This window comes from Clarias gariepinus, chromosome 6 (genome assembly GCF_024256425.1).
Source record: "Clarias gariepinus isolate MV-2021 ecotype Netherlands chromosome 6, CGAR_prim_01v2, whole genome shotgun sequence".
In the NCBI taxonomy this organism is placed as follows: Eukaryota; Metazoa; Chordata; class Actinopteri; order Siluriformes; family Clariidae; genus Clarias; species Clarias gariepinus.
The window spans coordinates 19,109,333-19,126,967 of record NC_071105.1 but is presented as its reverse complement, the minus strand read 5'-3'; the positions used below and the strand labels follow the sequence as shown (position 1 = coordinate 19,126,967).

Here is a 17,635-nt window from a genome sequence, read left to right as displayed (position 1 = left end):
AATGTGTGATGCCTTTGTCGTGCCATGATAAAAATGCTGAATCTAAAAGTTACGGGGGAAACAAATTATTTTTATGCAGTGGACCCATTGCTCAGACATTTTTATTTGAACAAAATAAGTTATAAAATATAAAGTATTATGGAAGTATTATCAAACAAAGAAACATTTTAGAAAAAAAAACATAATAGAAATCTTAAATGCTGCTGTCTATTTGCCAATAAGTGTGTGTAAGGTAGCTTGCCCATACTGTTAGCATCATGACTTTTCTAGATATTAGATTTTAGCCCCCCAGTACAATAACTTAGCCATCTTCACTGAGTGGCAGGGCTAAAATTTAAACCAGTAAAGCATCCTCACAAAGTCAATGTTCTACCATTTTCCTGTCCATGTGGGTATATTTAATAAGCCCACAAATAGAAAAAAAACAGAGAACACAAACACAAAAGCTTCACACCAGTCAGACCCCGTCTGATCTTCAAGCCTGTAAGTACCATCACAATTAACCCATTGAATAAGAGCAGATTAAAAGGAGGCAATATATTATTAGACTGCCAGGTCTTCTCTGATGTTTATCAATGAGCTCAGAACCTACTTCACAGGGACAGGTGTGGGCCGCTTTGTTACTGTCCTGGAATTGAAGTGTTTTGGATCTGTTAGTATAATTGGAGGTATATTAATATTCATTTAGTCACAAAAGCTTGCATTTATGATGAGCATGCTTCTGTTACCAAATCCTCTAGGTCGGGGTATTCAACTGAAATTTGTTGAAGTTCTAGTTACATAAAATGTTTTTCCTACAAAAGGTTCAGATGATGACAACAATTATATTTAATGGATAACTACAAATAACCAGCTCATGACTAAAAATAAGACATCAGTCTGAAGAGAGAATGTTTTGTTTTAACAGTAGCGATTCATACTACAGTAAATTTGAGTCGTGCATTTAGACCATAGAATATCTGTTAATCAAAAACACTTATTTTGCCGTGTGAAGTATATAACTTTCATGGAGCTGAAATGAGTGGAAATTCCATGAATCCTCTACAGAAAATGAAATGGTATGTTTTAAACAAGCAAAACCAACAAATAGTTTGGTAAAGTTTGTATTTATACTTCATTTTTACATTTGACAAAATACACAATGTTTGAAGTCTAATAAAATATATAAAGATGACTGTATGAAGGGCCAAAAAAAAAAAAAAAAAAAAAAATCTCCACTAATTTTTTATCTGGGGATGCATGTCAGGTAAAGGACCAGGGGAGGTTGCAATCATTACTTCAACAGACCAGCGCATATGACTAAACAAAATTTTATAATAAAAGAGGCATATTAACTCAGTAGCATCTGCAACTATTTAAATAATTAAATTTAAATAAATAAATAAATTATAATAATAACGACAATTGCTATTTAAAAATGTAAGAGCCAGCTTCTATGCCAGAAAAACCCAAGTACAAATTGACTTATTTGCTGACTGCATTTTTTTCAAAAAAATTTTCAACTTTCAAAAGCTATTTTAATATAATTTAACTACTGTTATTTTGCAATTCGCTACAAAAAAAATAAAAAATGGGTTCGAATTCAAATATGTATAATCAATCAAAAAGAATGTGAACCAGGCCACAGTTACTTTTAACTAAGCTCAGGTTTAGTCAAGAGAGGAAGAATTGCACTCACTTACAAGGAACTTTACTCAACGGTGTCAGAAGCAGGAACATTTCACAATGTCAGCAATTCACCTGCTTCCTCTTTGCTCTGTATTGAAACTCAAATTTCCCAAGCCTATTTGTCTTCTGTTTTTCTTTACTCCAAACAGTAACACTTTATGTAAAACACAAACTTCCTGCCGAACACAGACAGCTAAGTATTTTTGTAAGAATTAATTGCCCTTATATTGTTAATATGCTTTAAAATTAAGGTCAATGCAATCAAAAGATAAGGTTCAGTGTACATAGCTTTATTAAACTTTAATTACTCTGAAAACAATGATACCATAGAAACACAGGTTTGTACCTATACCAGGCATTGTTGCTAAGTAACACATCAGCAGTGCTTTACATTTATTTAATGAAGTCCACAGCAACCAGGGGGTTTATATACTTTAAAAAGAACAGGGAGCTCAAACTTAATTAGCATTTTATCCTCAGAAAAAAAAACTTTTAAATAGTATTTTTAAAATGTATTACATTTAGAAATTTTAAGTGCATTTAAATCAAAATCAGCAACAGATAATTTGTTATGCGTACATTTAAAATTTAATCATGCTTAATGGACACTTTGAGTTTTATTAAGACCACAATCTCATGAATAGTTGTTTGATGAAATGCCTCCAACAAGACATTGGACAGACAAAAATAAGGATTAAACCAATTAATCAATAAATGATCCATGGACGGAATGTTGGTAATTATACAGAAAGAAATAATGAAAAAATAGAAGCCAAACAATGTAGACCACAAACCAAAAACTTACTAAAGTAAACAAAACAATAATCTGGCCTCAGTTCCCGAAAATATTGTAATGTTATTGATTATTAATGTCCTGGCCTATGGTAGATTAAATCACAGTAATTCTGTGTAGTTCTTACACATATTCATCACATGTGCCCAAAGACCCAGTTTTAACAGTCATGATTGTGCAGCACTGCAGTATTTTGGGGAAATCAAGAGCCCCAAGTCCTACTTGTGAGGTTGGAGCTGAGGTTACTGAACTGTGTTTGAACAAGAAAGTGTGTTTACCTCTTAAGTCTAAGCACAAACTATTATCAGTCTTAGCCCACCTCAGAAATCAGGTTAAGGGCTAAAACATCACATAGCACTTGGGAGTAAACATGCAAAAGCAGGTGCCTTCCCCCAGTGCAGTTCTCACTTAGGCTTGGAGGATTTATAGCAGCAGAGTAACCCCGCTGTTTAACAGGCTGTCCTACATGAGCTTCACTTCTCCAGTTTCTCTCTTCTGCAGCAGGTTTAGCTCAGTCCTGAAGGACTATGGTCTGAGCATTTCTTTATATGCAACTACTAAAAACCAATCACTCTTGAAGATGAACCCTAGAAACTCCAAATGGTGTTAAGCAGTTGCATTTATAGAATACCTACAAACCTAGACCCCAAAGCTACAGCTAACCAAAGATTTTCTACAATTAAACTTTTGAGTGCACTCTAAGCCCACTTGCGCTTTTATCTAATTCCTTCTTTTATTGCTCTGTGGTTGACCATCTCCTTGCACACTTGGTTTAGACTTGAGTGGTGCTCAAACGCTAAAAGTAGTGTTTTGACTGCAAAGAGGGACAAAAAAGTGAAACTTCTAAAAGGATAAGGCCAGTATAAACTAGTGAGAACCAGTTCATACAGCTTTAGGACAGCCTATTAAACAAGCAGGGTTTAACCTCAGCAACCGGCCTGTTTGATGTCACCACCTGACCTCTTGGTCACCTCCATTGTGGTGAAGATCTGGAAGAAAGATAAAACAGTCATTAAAGATCACATCACTAAACAGACAAAATAAGCCAAAGCTATGTTTTTTAGCATTACTACCAGACACATGCACATACCTCTGCACAGGTAGGGTGTATCCCAATGGTGGTGTCTAACTGCTCCTTTGTGACTCCACACTTCATGGCAGCACCAAAGCCCTGAGTCACCTCTCCAGCGTTAGGGCCCAGGTAGTGGAAACCAATCACCCGGTTCTAGACAAAACCATATAAACAAAATCAGCAATTCTGCTAGAACTTCATGGGCTTAAAAGCAAACTGAAACTGTTTTTTAAAGAAACCTCAGAAATGGTGTGAAAAGATATTTTGCCAACAAGACCCTGATTGCATTCTATTTCTAAATTAAACAAACATTAATATGTTGACTGTAAAGTAATGTGTTGATCTTGGCAACTGATGCCACAATGGGTGTAAGGAGGAAAGATGCAGGCTGGTACAACAACTGATTTTTAAACAGTTTTTTCTCTGAATGCATGAGCTGCAATGTTCGATAATAATAATAATAATAATAATAATAATAATGATCAATATTCATTCATTTTCTTTATTTTCATGTTAACAGCACCATGATATTTTTAGAAACAAGCTCTTGATCAACCACACATGCCATGTTCATTTTGGTGGCAAGGACAGTGGCTTCACAGACTTCCAACTGAATAATACTACTGGAAACTCATGTTTCAGGTGAAAAAGGAAATGGCATGTAATACTCACATCGTCCAACTTGTTGCAGATGATCTTAGCATAGCACCTGTTGTTGTCCCTGTTGGGTATGGTGTACTCCAGAGGCCAAAAGAGACTGTGGAAAATCTACACAGCACACACCACATACCATTAGTAACTTATATACATTATATAGTATATTATTCTGCAGTTTTTCTAAAATAAAAGAGGGAAAATTAACACACCTCAAGGTTGTCCTCTCCATAAAGCTCTACAGACTTTTCCTCAGAAAGACCACAACTGCCATACTCCAGAGGTGTGAACACAGTGGTAGGAACATTCACATAGTCACACTGCAAACATAAACACACGTTAGGAAAAGACCAACAGTCATTCTATAAGAGCATGCGAGTTATTAGGGAAAGGGGAAAACTATATATAAAAATAGAAAAAGTAGTAAAGTTAAACCATCAGTATTTAATGACCGTTTCAGATCACAAATTTTGTTTTTTTATAGATTTTAGCATATAATTTATAATAAAAACATTCTTGATATTTAAGATTTCCAAGCAAATGAATATCATTCATAACCTACTGTGAAAAAATAATACAATAATAGATACATATACAATAATGATAAAATAAACCTAATTAAAACTGACTGTACACTTTTACTTCAATGGTATAATATACATATAATTAACTGTAATGCATGCACATCATTAATTAAAAGTCTCTTAATGCTTATAAGCACCTTCACAGAGGAACCTGCAAACAGCCTGCGAGCCAGAAGTCTTCCAGCCTGGATAGCCACAGGAGTCAGTTCCCACTTGCCCTCCAGGATGTCCCCGATTGCGTAGATGTGTGGAATGTTGGTCTGCTCTTCATCATTTACAGGGATCTTCCCATTCCTTAAGCAAACAGAATCCCCCACCACCACAATGTATAACAAGCTTTCACAATAAATAGCACAGAAAACTGTCTGGCAGCAGTGTAGTGATTTTCTTGTAATTAGTGAGTAATTCTAGCTCATTCAAGTACAAGGTCAGAAAGATTTGTACTTGTAATTATATATTTTATAAAATAAATTTTGTAAATTAATATTAGTCTTTTAATTGTTGGTAAAACAGGTGTGGGGTGATGACTATGCGTGAGAGAGGAACATCATAGATAGATTATAAAAAGAGTCATATGACAGTCATAGGGCCTCATGTGCCACTGTGATTCCATGCAATAGCGACAAAGTTGGCTCCTTGTTGACAAGAAAGACTGTATGTGTAGGAGTCAAACACCAATGACATTAAACATGCCAAGTAAATCCCCCAGCTTCTGCAACAATGTGTGAATGAGCAATGTTTCAGGAAAACATTTATCATCCCTCAGCCCAGTTTAAACAACTGCTTTTAGTCCGAACTTTTGTTTAGATGAGTGTCAGGCTTTCCTCTCTCTCTCACACACGCCCACGACCAACACTGCTGAATCACAATGACTGTGCAGCCACAGTCAAGAGCCCCACCTTTAAATGTCTTTACATAACCTATAATGAACCAAGAAAACATATCCTTGAATGAAATTATGAAACAGAGGAATAATCAGATAACAGAGAGAGGGACGTACTTTGAGTTGATGGTCACACCAGCCTTGTCTAGACCTATAGTTCCAGTACAAGCATCACGACCCACTGCTATTAGAACCTAATACAAAAAACAAGACCTATAAATAATTGTACAGTTTCATAAACAGCAAAGTTGTAAAGGAAGCTTGAAGGAATTACACTTACAGTATTGTACTCTCCTTCAATGATCTCATCAGTCTCTGTGGACTTGGCAGTCACTTTCAATCTGCCTGGAGAGCCAGCCTCAAGCTGCTCTATCTGCGCACACATGCATCTTATTTAAAAGTGAAAGAGGCAGAAATCTGCACTCTCATTCATAATCATGACGTATCACATCAAACACTAAGCATGATTACAAAACATTTGCTTTGGTGTTTTACACAACCATGACATTCACAATAACACTTAACATTCACACTTTTTTTCCCCATTCAAACATGAACATACTTTAATAGGGACAAATTTCCTGAGGAATTTGACCCCGTGTGTCTCCATGTGGTCCCCTGCACGGTTGGCCATGTCCTGGTCAAAACCTCTCAGAAGAATGGAGCGTACCATAATGGTGACATCAAGCCCCAGGCCTGCCAAGAATCCTCCACACTCCAGAGCCACATACGACGCTCCGATTACTAAAGTCTTACCAGGACAGTAGGACAGGTAGAACAGATCATCACTGCAAGAGAGGGTAGGACACAAGTATGCAAGCGCGTGAGCAAACAGGAAACCGCAGAATGCACACAACACAAACCTGCAGTTGTTCATTCATTAATAATAAATCATTAACTAATTTATGAACTTCAGCAAGCTTCCTGATTTGGAAAAGAATGGTATCAACTAAACTGAATTATAATGGGACATATGAGCAACTAAACATTTTATTAAATGGTTATGTAACTGAGAAGTCATTACACTCTTAATACAGGCCTCAAGCTTAAGTGTCCTGCACAGAGCCATAACCTTAACAACACTGAACATCTTTGGGATAAACTGACTGCACCACAGGCCTATCAGACTGGCCAACCTTTCCATTGTTCTCATGACAAAAAAGACAGAAATCCCTCCGGACATGCTTAAAAACCTGCCCTGAAAAGCAGAGAGTATTATAAAAGAAAATGAGGACCAAATGTGAAATAGGATGGTATTTAAAAAAAAATAATAAAAAAAAAACTTTCTAGAATTTAATGGTAAAAGAAATGATGGTAAGAGACAGTAAAGAACTTAATTTCTAGTGAGAAATTATTTTTGAGAAAGCCCATTCCCCAACCACTTGCAAAGACTGAAGCTCCCATAACTCACCCCGCCCCCAAGGCTGAATCAGTTTAACTAAGCTCTATGTTGAGATGTTCTGTGTAAAGCAAGGCCCTCATGAGACAACAGCTTATCTCTGCGTGCAAGATCCTTCCTGTGCATTTCTGCTCTTTAATAAACACACTCACCTGGTGATGCAGTATTCTTTGTCTCCAGGGATGCCCAGGTAGCGTGGACGCTCTCCTGTTGCCAGCACAAACTTTGCTGCAGTGTGGAACGTCTCTTTGCCTCGCTTGTTTGTAGCCTGATGGGGAAAAATAAGTGAAATCAGAAATTGCATAGGTGAAGTCAAAACATCAAAAACTCACAACATGCAAGTTCTAAACGAGAACCGTATGAAAGACTTCATAGAAAATCTGCCTCAATTTTTCAAAACCTAAACAAAACACTAACCTTGATTTTGTGTGGCTCCACAAACTCTGCATAGGAATTCACATAGTTGACGTTCTTGTCACGTAAAGACACTCTGTAGCCCCAGTTCAAAGAGCTGATGTAGTTATTCACAGCAGTCTTCATCGTTTCCCAGTTATGACTTACTGCATGAAAAAATGGCAAGCTTTATTGAGTGCTAAATTAATTCATTAAATTTTATTTAAGGCTGCAAAATACTTCACCAGAGGTGCTTGAGACAAAATCTATGACCAAATGTGAGTTAACAGAATACAGATATCATGACATAATAAACCACGATTTTACCACAGTTCCTATTTTAGAGGAAGTTTCATCATAACTGATACATTTGTAAAAACTACATTTGAAATGTGTCGTAAACAGCACAATGTGTATTTTACCAATTTAAATATTATCTCTAGTATTCTTGAATCGACAATCATTAACAATTAATGCAAGTTTAAGAAATGTAATCAACATTTTAATACTTTGATCCTAATTTATTACCAAAATTTCCACATATTTGTTTATGACACTTCTTATTCACCTTCAACAATGATATGTAATAGTGATTGGTCATGTCTTAAGAATGAATGAAAATATTTTGTGTATATATATACACACATACACACACACACACACACACCTCTCCAACCTCTGAGGTAAGCCTTGTCAGCCCTGTGGTGCTGTGTTACAGCAGTTCTCACCTTCCTCACTGAACTCCCAGCCAAATTTGCGTGCATCCTCCAAAGCAGTGTGCAGCATGGCAGTCTGATGCATCAGCTTCTTAGGAATACAGCCCACATTTACACATGTTCCACCCAGACCTAGACACGGTAGTCAGGTTTGTTATGCTTAAGAACTCAGCTATGGTAGTATTTTGTCTATCATAATGTACAACACCCAGCACTTCTTACCCCAAGACGTGCCCAAAGGTGTGGGAACAACATAATCCAGAACCATGACCTTCTTGCCCAAGGCAGCTGCTTCCTATAGAACATATAGTACAACATGAGCAATACATGCCTTTTATGGGGGGGGGGATTTGGACTGCAAATTTAAACTGTGGTGAAGGGTAGACAGTCACCTTAGAGCACGCCAGACCTCCAGAGCCACCTCCTATCACAATGAGGTCATAATCGTAGGCTGTGCTTTCTTCTCCCAGCAGCTGCTTAAGGAGGCCATCTTTATATGCCTATAACCATAACAGCCGAGGAATGTTATTTTGTGTGTGTGTGTTTGTGTGCGGAGGGGGTACAAAAATAAGAGGTAATCATAATAAGGGTTGTTGTGCATCCTTCATTTCAGTTACAAAGGGCTTTTGTTTCCTATTACTTTAAAGCATTGTATTAAAAAAAGGCACATTTTTGAACTGCTGCCTGATTAAGCGGATGGACCTAAGCCCAAGTGAAATGCCATCCAAAAAAATATATATATATATATATATATATATATATATATATATATATATATATATATATATATATATTTTTTTTTTTTTTCTTCCTTTTTTTTTTCGAAAAAATATTTTGAAAATATCTTTAAATATTTATGTATTGGCTACACTGAACTGAAATAGCTGCTAGTGTCTACTGCATGCCCAAGTCCAACTAAATGCAAGGAGACTATTTTACAATCTAATCCTTTTATCTTTGAAAACCAAGTTTAATCAACCTTCAACCCAGATTTCACAGTGAATACAAAAATGGTTGTTACTGAAGGTTGTTTGCTTTTCTGTGAAAAGTGAGCAACCTAATTAATTGATGCACATTCACAATTAATTTTATGAACAAATTGTTGAGCTTTGGCTGTCTGAAAGAAGCAATTTATAGATTTTGTTCAACTTGAGTTCATTTGAAACTTTAAAAAGCTACTTTCAAAGCTTCAAACAGATGATCATTAGATCCATCATGCAGAAGACAGAGTCGGTATTTATACCAAGCAGCCGGATGCAATGAGAAGGTAGTAAGCGCATTATAAGCACCTGCTAAGTAAACGGACATAGTAATAACTTAGTTCGATCTCATCAGTCCCAGTTCCGCTGTAAGTGACGAATTGTTTTAGCACATAAATGTATAGTTGTAGTCCCTTGAGCTCATACAATAAAACTAACCAATTTATAAGAATTGTACATTTTTGTTCTCTCATGTGTACAACATCCTACAGAACCTGGACAAAATACCAATCATACCACAATTCCATGGTTAGTGTTTGTATATGATGGGTGCCATTACCTGCATGGTCTTGTCAAAGCCTCCTACATGTGTTTTGTTGACAAAGACATTGGGGACGGTTTTCTGTCCAGTCATCTCCATGAGCACATCCTGGTAGATGGCACCATTCTCTGAAAAACATGCCAGACATGTATTGTGATACGGGTGCTTATGTTTCACATGGAACACTGCTACTGAAGCATGCCAACTCTGGGCAAGGCTCCCAGTGACCTCCTGTCCTATCTTCCCTTATTGTTTGATAAACATACATCATGTCTACAATACCTTTTATTTGCACCTTTCAGGAAGGATCAAGTTAAGCCAGGAGAAAAGCCATTGCTGAACAATAAGCTGACGTGTTAAAAGGCTGCATGCTTATACAACCGAAGAGCCTTGGGTGTGTCAAACATTATTTCATGAATTTTTTTGCATGTTGGAGTGCAGTTTAAAGTTTTAGACCAGTGCCAGGTTTATGAACTTATAACTTCTTCCTTACACTCTGCCAGGTTCTAAAATCAGTTTTAGTTATTCAATATCAAAACTAGACAAAATGTTTAAGGTACATTATTTCTAACAACTTTAAAACTTATTTTGGATTTACTTGTTTAAAAACTTTTAAAAGTGCCAACAAAGTAAAACAAAAGTTCATCACAGGAAGTCAAATACAATATGCTTGATAGAGAAAGAGGTTTATGAAATTATAACCACATTAAAAGAAAATAAGCTGGATTTAAAGCCACCAAATTATGACCCAAATACTAAAACAAATGCAGTGCATGTGATGACTACCTTGTCTGAGCGATATTTAAACTGGAGCATGATTTGTGTGGAGATAGAGGAAAAGCAAGGATAAGTAATAATAAAAGAAAAAAAGAACAGATAGACAGATAAAGAACAGTCAGGAGGGGAGAAGGAGTTATAAATGATTTGAGAGTTTAAAGGCTCAAGGAGAGACAGGAACAGATAAAAAGCCCTGCCAGGCAGAGCAGTGGTGAATGACTCAGCAAGTTTAGCAAGTTGGCTATAGGAGATACTTGCAGAACTGACACTCTATTATCCGCTGTGTAAATCATTGCCACAATGGCACTGAAATTAAAAATTCCTCCTAAAGAAACCATATTTGATGCCTGTTGTATTACATTTTCATACAAAATGTAACAAGGGCATGTGCTATTTCATAAGAGAAACACTTCCCTATATCGCAGTGCAAGCGTTTGCAAACACATACAAAATACTGCCAGCCTGCTCTCAAGTCAAGGATAAGGGAAAAAAAGAAGCAAGAAAACCATTAGAAAATGCAGGCAAACAAACTTGCCACAATAATTACATCAATTACGCAAATGGAAGAAGAGAGCAGACTAAATCACATTAGACCAAAGCCAAACAATATTAAGAAGAATAAACAGCACATGCATGTTTCCAGTGATAGCCTCATACACTGAAATAAACCCATCGTACTTAGCACTCTCATTCTTTGCACTGCATAAAAGAGGCCATCTACCAAAAGAAATCAGTATATCAACCGGATAAGAAAAACATTAGACACAGAGTCAACCATAAGGGTCCAAGTAATGAGATATCCACATATATAGAAAAAGCTGTTTAGAGGACAACAACAGCCCAATACAATCCACTAAGCTGAATTGCATGGAAGATTAGAAAGAGAAAAAACTATGTTGAAAAAAAGTCATATGATCTCACATGTCTGAGATTGTCTGATCTGATTAAACCAAAACTAAAAGAGGAAAAAAAAAAAGTGGTGGTAGAAGCACATTTTGTTGGTGCTTTGCCTTAGCGGAAACTGGGAACCATGTCACCATTGAATACAAAACGGATACGACCAAATACAAAGCATACTTGAGGAAATCATCATCCCAATGAGATTGGGGGGGCGGAGGGAATGCTCCAACAGGAAAATGAAGCTAATTATACTACCAAAGCAGTGGTTCCAAACCTCAGTGTATTACAATTGCACTGTCTAAGCCTAGAAATCTGCCTTAGGATCTTTGGGAAAACTTTAAAATTGGTGTTCGTCTAAGCTGTTTAATTGTGCAAAGAAAAACATACACATCTGGATATTGACAGTTGTGCAACGCTGACAGACACAGAAGACTTGAACCTACAACAAAAGCTTAATGTTGGACAGGTCAAATCAGTATTAATCAAACGGTTAAAAATAATTGTGGTGTAACCAACATAAACACCAACAACTAACAAGTCGGACACTTTTACCCTGGAAATAGGGAAAAAAAAACAATCACTTTCATATTTTTCACAGGACCTACAACAAAGTTTCAGTTTATGACTGCTGGCACTATCATAATATGGTTCAGTAAAAGAAGTACAGCAACGTATTTGTTCCTTTACCAGATTTCTCAAAAATGAAGAATCGTATCTCATGCATAAGGCTGGTATGTCATTCTTACATACGTATGATATAAAAAAAAAAAAAATTCTATGTCATACAAAATGAATACAGGCTTCAGCAGCAGCAGATTCCTAAAAAGCTAAGGCAGAGATAATGCTTTTCTACAGAATTCTGCACGTAACACATTGCTAGTTAAACGGCAGAAACTTTTAAAATTTAACAATATGTGGACGTCATCATAGCAACTAACCATCTTTAATGTAATTCTGTCCACTTGTGAGAGCCGTAGCTACAGATGAAGCAGGATAAGATCCAAGATATCCATGAAAGCCTGTTTGTCTGGTTCTGTCTGTGGAACGGAGCTGTGTTCTATCTGACTCTACTACCAATAAGTTTTGCCATATCTGCAGTGATTAAGTATTTAACCAAGTTCCACTTTACCACAATTAAACCATGGAAATAAAACCATAACACATGACAAGTCAAAGTAGGTCTCTCCCGTCTGACTAAGAATAGGAGATTCTATTATGTAATAGTGTAAGCTAAAGTTAGTTAACTAACCAAATGCCTTAATATAGACTAAATAAACCGTAAATGTAGTGCTGCACCCTTTACAAAACATCAGCGAGTCTTTGTGGAAACATCAGCTCATTGATCTGCCATTCCGTCCTTACATTGTACTCCAGAACTATATTTCAAGCCAGACTGGTGTCCTTATCAAAATATGTGACTGTCAGGAGACTAAATAGTAAGCTGGAAAGTTTTGTTTAAAATATTTATGTTGCATGAGGGTCAGTCAACAGCATTTTGACATGAGGGTAATATTCTGAAGAAAAATAATTTTGAAGAGCTCTTCTTCCTTGACATGTACGTAACCATTAGACAATGGCATGCGAGTCAAAAGATAGCATCTCACCTTAAACCTAGGGGTTATGAGGCATCATGTTTACTTTGTTGCGAATGGAACAAGGACACAATAAGAACTGAATTTCCTCAATAAAAAGAAAAACACAAATAAAAAATTTGACAAGAAAACTGACAAGTTAAGAGAATTAACAAAAGTTTAATAATTAACTATTTGAATCAATTTTGAGATCTGCCAACTTAGAATATTTCAAGAGAACTCTTTTATTCATGTTTGATCTAATGAAAAAGTTGTTTTCAGAGCACTGAAATCAAAATTTACCACTTAGTTCGTTTTTTATTACAACATGGTTGCAATATATAAATCACTGAATAATGTTATGAAACTTTGTGCATGTAACTGGAAAACGGCTGCAGTTTTCAAGGAGTGGTCCTGAAAGAGTGGACTTGCCTCATGCCTCAGATGTCTGTGGTTGGCAGGTGTCTGGATTTAGTTGTGTGTGCCATAAGTACAGCATAAAGGTGTGCCACGCCACCATAAAATTGATTACATTTAAACAAATATAAAACACTTTTATTAATTATTATTTTACAAAATTTTTAAAAAGCAATACAGATTTTTTTATTATCTTTTTATAGCTGTTAAATGTATTACAATCTACTTTTTTTTGGTCACAAGGGCTAATGCTTTTCCTAGCCCTGTTTAAAATACATGCTATGCGGTTTATATAATTATCAGCTCTGCATAAGCCATGCTGTAAGACTACAAAGTAATATTTACACCTTATCTTCTCCATTTGTCTTTATCATCTGGTGTTCGTCACAAGTAATGCGATTGCATGATTGTTCATACGGTAATAAATGTTGCAATACATATATTAGCAAGGCGATTGTGAAAAACTAAGTCATGCTTACCAATCAGATCCAACTCCAGAACTTCGTAGGTCACATTCACCTCTTTAAAGAACTCCTTTACCTGAAACAAGCCAAAAGGAGACAGTTCACCTACATAAGCCAAAGGTTTATGCATGCCAACGATGAGTCAAAAGAATGGACAAAGTGCTAAACAAGGGGATTTAGTTGTTGTAGACTGTGAGCAATGAGATGTCATGGGATATGCCATGATATTATGAAGGCTTGTTATTAAAAACTACAAAGTTCACACACACACACACACACACACACACACACACACACACACACACACACACACACACACACCTGTCCTGACTCATATTCCACATCTGGAACAGGGCCACCTATGAATGCAGGGCATTTATTAACACCAAGACAGGTTAACTTAGTAAGCCAATGATCATGTTATGAAATACTGATATTGGTGCATGACTGGCAAGGACAATTTTCCAGATTAAACTAGTCAAGTTACTATCTGGATGAGCCTTACAGGATGACTTCAGAGGTGCTCGATCATGACCACAACAGCACTTCCAAGCTTCAGTTAAATCAAACCTGTTCAAACATGAACAGTAATAGAGAGAGGGACGGAGATAGATCAGGGGTCTTTTACTAGGAATGAAGCAGAATTTACACCCCCTGCTGCTGTATTAAAAACACATGCTGTCCAGAATGTACAATAAGGCGCAGGTTAAATAAGTAAAATAATGCAGGAAATATTTTGCAACATGGCCACGCAGTGAGTATATAAATTAACTATAGAATAGATAATGCTATGTAGTGAAAACGAGAGCATAAGTAGATACTGTCCATTACAACTGGGAGGATGGACTACTGTAAGATACACACACATACGATATATATGTATGTGCATATATATATATATATATAAATAAAAGTTACATGTGTAGTTACACATTATATTTGTAACACGCGTATTGCTACAAATAGAATATGTGTAACTATGGTAACTAACATTTTAACCCTAAAATGAAGAGATTTCGCTATACATTTCTGACTTCACCACTTTCTCTGACCTGCTCCATCTTACAGAGCTCCTACAGGTTGATACCAAACTCGGACATATCTTTAATAAACTTGTAATAAGCAGTTATGTAAAACGGATTAATAGCAGGCACAGAAATTGTTCATCTAGAGATCTTGTTATCTAACTAGCTAACAATAATCCTGAGAGCTGAACTCTAACTTTGTGCACCCCTACAGACTTCTCATGCTGACTGATCCGGCGCCATTTCTTCGGAGCTAATAATAGTCAGTTAGCCTAGCCTAGCTAACCGAAGCGGCACGAGCTCTTGTTCTGATACAGCTAGTTAACATGCACTTACCTTCTTACAGTATGGACAGTAGCTTTTACTGAAAACCACAACAAGGTGGTTGTCGATGAGCTCCTGTATCCGGGCTTTAATCTGACCCTTGTCCGTCTCTACCGGCGGCATGATTGCAATAGACCGGGGAAAAAAGCCGCGCGGGTTAGATGTTTTTACCGAGTTAGATTAAAGACTAACTGGGAAGGTGGCTAACAAAGTTCCCGTCTAACTCCTCCGACTAAGACTTAAACAACACTGCGTTCTGACACTATGATAAAGCAAGTTCACGCTAACAAAAGACATCTAATGAAAAGCTACTCGACAGTCGCGAGCGCATTATTTCCCACACTGCTCGACGCGGGACATCCTTCTGGCTCTACTCCATGCGAGCTCGCCGGTGCGCCTATATATATGTACAAGCGCGAGCGGTGCCGAAACTTCACTGCCGAATCAAGCGGGGAAGATGACGTCATCGCGACCGCCTGATTATATCCGAAAGCACCGATGACTCACGGGTTTCTAAACAAACATTAGGAAATTGCTAATATAATTTCATACAGGTTACTTTATAAAAAAAAAAAAAAAAATCTAAATTACATCGACGAAAAGAATAGATAAATTAAATAGGCCCAACAGGCAATCTCTGAAGACAACTAAATATTTTTAATGGCGCAACCATGCCACCTTGTGGTAGAAAAATGCTTCTGCCAAATGTTGCCTTACAGTATATTCTTTTTTTATGCAGCTTTCATTGAGAGGCTCATATACAGTACAATTCCACCCATGCATCCATTAACCTCTGTAGTCCAACTAGGGACCGTGGAGGCCACTGATGACCATTGTATTTATTTCTATTTTACGACCGTGGTGGGATCTTTGGTCAACATTTACACACGAAAACCAAAGTATGTGGAAGAAACAAACCAAGTGCAGGGGAGAACATGCAAAGTCTATGCACACAGACCTGACCCTGGAGGTGCAAGGCAACAGTGCTAACCACTAAGCTACCATACACAATTTCATACACACAGAACTTAATTGTAAAGATAAAATTTCATTGCATTAAAAAATAAAAGTGTATATAATGTGAAACTAAATAAAAATAATAATTAACCATTGCCAGTAGCGCAAACTTCTCAGCATCAGCAAGCCAGTAGACTTCCAAAACAAAGCAAGAGAGTAACTACCAGCCCATTATGATCAACTTTGCCCCGGTGGAGACAGTTTCTGTTTCAGTTTCTTGGTGTTCACATCACTCAGGACCTGTCATGGTCCTGTCACACTAACACCATAGTGAAAAAGACCTGTCAGCTTCTTTAGCACCTTAGATGCTTAAGGGAATTTAAACTGCTCTCTAAGGTGCCACCTTAAGGCATCAAAGCCTGGTTGGGGAACAGCATCAAGCAGGACACGCTCTTCAGAGGGTGGTGTGTTCAAATGATCTTACCATCCACAGAGTTTTCTGACCTGAAGCTTACATACTGCAAACGGCCCTGAACCAAGGCCAGAAAAAAAGGTAACGTTCTCAGTCATCTGCATAATAGACGTTTCTTTCTGATGTGGTCAGGGAAGTTCTTTATCCTGAAGACCAATACACAGAGAATGAGGAGCAGCTTCTTCCCACAGGCCATTCAAAACCTCAACCAGGAAAACATCCAGTACCAGACCGCAGTACACCCACTACAATCTCTACATTTCTGTAAATACCCCACATTTATAAACATTTAATATTTGTTGCTAATTTCATTTCACTACAGCTCTCTCAGCCTGATGCTGCACAGTTCATTGACAGCACATACCTGATGTTTACTCTTAATTTAGTAATTGTTGTAAACTCTTTTTTTTCATGTAATGCATTTTCATAATAAACATTTGATGGCATTTCATACTGTGTATATATCCACAGATATATTGTAAGATCTTTCTCATGGTTGGCACCACAGACACAAGGAGATGTCTTATGGGAAAAGGGTGAGTTCAAATAGAAAACGGAAAGGTTTTTAAGGAGGCAGGTAGGAAAAAGGGGAGGGAAGTCATGAAGGGGTGTACGTGCAGATCTGGAGGGAGTGCTCAGCTTGCATCTGGGCATGAAGAATGGGCCCACGTGGCCAATGGCTCCTGCATGTTCCTTGAAGCACCTCCTCTCACTGTCGTAAACTAGCCCCTCCCAGCTCCCCTTCTGACATGACATCCGGCGACTGACTTTCCCGGCTAGGAACGGGGGCCTTAACATGTAGCTCAGCAACCTTTTTTCCTCCTTGGCAGCAGGATCACAAGACTTGGCTCTACAGTAGGTGAGAGTCCACTAATCGCACCCAAAAATGAAACTAATATATTATATACAAACCTGATTCCAAAAAAGTTGGGACACTGTACAAATTGTGAATAAAAACAGAATGCAATGATGCGGAAGTTTCAAATTTTAGAATATAACATATATGACATATGAAATGCTTAAACTGATTTTTTTTTTAAATAAT

The 17,635-nt window shown here is 37.2% G+C and overlaps 1 protein-coding gene across 1 annotated transcript; it reads right to left on the bottom strand.

The window, feature by feature from the left end:
- Positions 1 to 1,937: 1,937 nt before the first annotated feature.
- On the bottom strand, positions 1,938 to 15,589 carry txnrd3 (thioredoxin reductase 3). Its single transcript, XM_053498560.1, has 16 exons — positions 15,174 to 15,589; positions 13,828 to 13,888; positions 9,702 to 9,811; positions 8,555 to 8,662; positions 8,385 to 8,457; positions 8,175 to 8,294; positions 7,471 to 7,613; positions 7,206 to 7,321; positions 6,217 to 6,442; positions 5,935 to 6,027; positions 5,772 to 5,848; positions 4,909 to 5,065; positions 4,400 to 4,507; positions 4,206 to 4,301; positions 3,552 to 3,686; positions 1,938 to 3,450 (listed from the first exon to the last, which is right to left on the bottom strand). Exons 1-16 carry the CDS (start codon positions 15,282 to 15,284, stop codon positions 3,388 to 3,390), a joined length of 1,797 nt encoding a protein of 598 aa, XP_053354535.1. The 5' UTR covers positions 15,285 to 15,589; the 3' UTR covers positions 1,938 to 3,387.
- Positions 15,590 to 17,635: the final 2,046 nt, after the last annotated feature.